The sequence below is a fragment of the Octopus bimaculoides genome, chromosome 28, assembly GCF_001194135.2.
Source record: "Octopus bimaculoides isolate UCB-OBI-ISO-001 chromosome 28, ASM119413v2, whole genome shotgun sequence".
Lineage (NCBI taxonomy): Eukaryota > Metazoa > Mollusca > Cephalopoda > Octopoda > Octopodidae > Octopus > Octopus bimaculoides.
In genome coordinates this window covers 3031271-3034366 of record NC_069008.1, presented here as the reverse complement: position 1 = coordinate 3034366, position 3096 = coordinate 3031271, and the positions used below count along the sequence as shown (strand labels likewise).

The window sequence follows — 3096 nt, the reverse complement described above, 5'->3', positions numbered from 1 at the left end:
GTGTATGTATTATTTGTGTGTCTTTGTTTGTCCCCCCACCATCGCTTGACAACTGATGTTGGTATGTTTACATTTCCATCGCTTAGCAGTTCGGCAAAAAGAGACCAATAGAATAAGTACTAGGCTTACAAAGAATAAGTCCTGGGGTTGATTTGTTCTACTACAGGTGGTACTCCTGCATGGCCACACTCAAATGACTGAAACAAGTAAATGAGTACAACAGGCGTGGCTGTGTGGTAAGAAGCTTGCTTCCCAACCACATGGTTCTGGGTTCAGCCCCACTGCAGGGCACCTTGACCTAGTATCTTGTACTATAGCTTCGGGTCATTTGGTAAGAAGCTTGCTTCCCAACCACATGGTTCTGGGTTCAGCCCCACTGCATGGCACTTTGGGCATGTGTCTTCTACTATAATCTCAGGCCAACCAAAGCGTTGTGAGTGGATTTGGTAGACGAAAACTGAAAGAAGCCCATTGTATACATACATATATGTGTATATATTTATGTGTGTGTGTATTTGTGTCTATGTTTGCCTCCCCACCACCACCATCACCGGTGTTGGTGTGTTAACGTCCCTGTAACCTAGTAGTTTGGCAAAAGAGACCGACACAATAAGTACTAGGCTGACAAAGAATAAATCTTGGGGTTGATTTCTTTGACTAAAACATCCCTTGAAGGTGGTGCTCCAGCAGGGCCCACAGTCAGGTGACTGAAACAAAGGAATGAAAGAATAATGTTTATTGTTGTTGTTGTTCTTGTTTTTACAAAGGGTTTTGGTGTGGAACCCGTGGATGCTGCTGCCCACCTGAAGCTGCTTGGAGAATCCCTCAGCATCATCGGTATGAGATTACAGGAACACAAGGTAAGTGGACGGAGACTTGATTGTCTCATCAACTTCCTCGGTGTGTGTGTCTGTGTATGTGTGTGTGTGTGTGTGTTGTCTCTCTGTTTTGATGTTGCGTGGTGGTCGTAAACGAGTGTCACCATCATGCAAGAAGTTTCCTTCATGTATGTGATACCGCATGAAGGCAGGTGGCCTAGTGGTTAGGCTGTTGCACTCAGGATCGCTAGATCATGGGTCCGATTCCCAGACCGGGTGGTGCGTAGTGTTCTTGAGCAAAACACTTCATTTCACGTTGCTCCAGTCCCCATTTAAGCAGAAGATATTGTTGGCCTGCCCACCTAGCTAGCCAGGTGGTGTCGTTTGAAGCCTGGGACAATACAAAAGTGCATTGTGACCAGTGATGTGTAACAACATCTGATAGCCTGGTCGGTCATGTGATCACGTGATATGATATTACATCTCTCTCACCTTCACCCTCTCTCTCCTCCTATATATATATATATATATATATATATATATATAGGTGCAGGAGTGGTTGTGTGGTAAGTAGCTTGCTAACCAGCCACATGGTACCAGGTTCATTCCCATTGCATGGCACCTTAGTCAAATGTCTTCTACTATAGCTTTGGGCTGACCAAAGCCTTGTGAGTGGATTTGGTAGATGAAAACTAAAAAGAAGCCCGTCGTATATATGTATGTGTGTGCATATGTTTGTGTGTCCGTGTTTGTCCCTCCCCGCCGAACATCACTTGACAACCGATGGTGGTGTGTTTACGTCCCCGTAACTTAGCGGTTCGGCATAAAAGACCGATAGAATAAGTACTAGGCTTACAAAGAATAAGTCCTGGGGTCAATTTGCTTAACTTAAAAGTAGTGCTCCAGCATGGCCACAGTCAAATGAAAGAAACAAGTAAAAAAGTATATATATATATACATATATATAATAATATTAGGGACAAAATCCAAATTACAGGTAAAAACTCAATTAAAATCAATTTATAAAAAATTAAAATTAAATTGAGCTTTATAGATAAAATATATATAAAATATATAGTTTTCCCTAAAACTATATATATATATCCACTGGTTGTATATATATATATACCCTGAATTGTGGCACAATATGGACAGATTTCGTAATACTGATGAACTTTTATGTAAATGTATCAACTTAAAGGATAAACATATTACAATGGATATTATAATGGACTCTACCAAGTGGACTCCCCCTCTTTCTCTCTCCTGTTTCTCTCTCTTTTACTTTTTTCTTGGTGACTTCTTCTTTGTGATATAATGCTTGGGAAAGAATATATTTGCGGCTGAAGATAGCTTTATACCATCCTGTCTATCAATTATACACCAATATAATGATGCAAAGACTATAAAGCTTGAAACACATGTACCGCGGAATCCTTTGTGTTCTGTTTTTATTTTTACGTTTTTAATTTATATATAAATATATATTTATATACACACATATACACACACCTATAATCCATCTTATCTCTGTTTTTTGGGGGTTTTTTTGTATTTCCACAGGGTCTTATCGCTGTGCAAGGAAGCCTGTCTGTGCTACTCGACTCCATGCTGTGTGCATTCAGTCCACTCGTCTGTCTCACATCCTCCCTTCCAGAGATCAACGGATGCCCTCATGCTACTCTGTCTAAGATGCTGGACAACATAGCCTATATCATGCCTGGACTATGAGTGGCTGAAGGTCAAAGGTCGGAAACATAATGAGGCCAAGGAAAAAAGATACTGGGGAAATTGGAATTATGTATCTGTGTGTCTGTGTCTGTGTGTGTTAAAATATTTGTATATCTGTCTGTCTGTTTGTTAGTCTATGGAAGTATGGATGTATAGAAGAGTAAGCATGAATGCTCAATACAATTTTGGTTAATGAATGTGCTTTATTTGTGGATTAGCAATGCTCCCATTTTCGAGGCCATTGAGAACAATTTTTATTGCGTTGTTTGTGGAAATTCTCTTCACATGGAAACATCGATGGTGTTGTTAATCCACAAATGTGTGTGTGTGTATATATATATATATATATATATATATATATATGTATGTGTATATATATATATGTGTGTGTGTGTATATATATGTATGTATGTATATGTATTATCCCTATATATATATATATGTATATATATATATGTATATATATATATATATGTGTGTGTGTATATATATATGTATATAATATGTATATATGTGTGTGTATATATATATATATATATATATATAT

At 38.4% G+C, this 3096-nt stretch overlaps 1 protein-coding gene across 1 annotated transcript in view; it reads left to right on the top strand.

The window, feature by feature from the left end:
* The first annotated feature begins 716 nt into the window (after positions 1-716).
* The window catches only part of LOC106883785 (cell division cycle protein 20 homolog), a 42723-nt gene continuing 40343 nt past the window's right edge, over positions 717-3096 (top strand). Inside the window, exon 1 of the mRNA XM_052977628.1 lies at positions 717-860. Within this exon, the coding sequence (XP_052833588.1) occupies positions 732-860 (129 nt within the window). The 5' untranslated portion in view covers positions 717-731. The remainder of the gene's footprint in view (positions 861-3096) is intronic.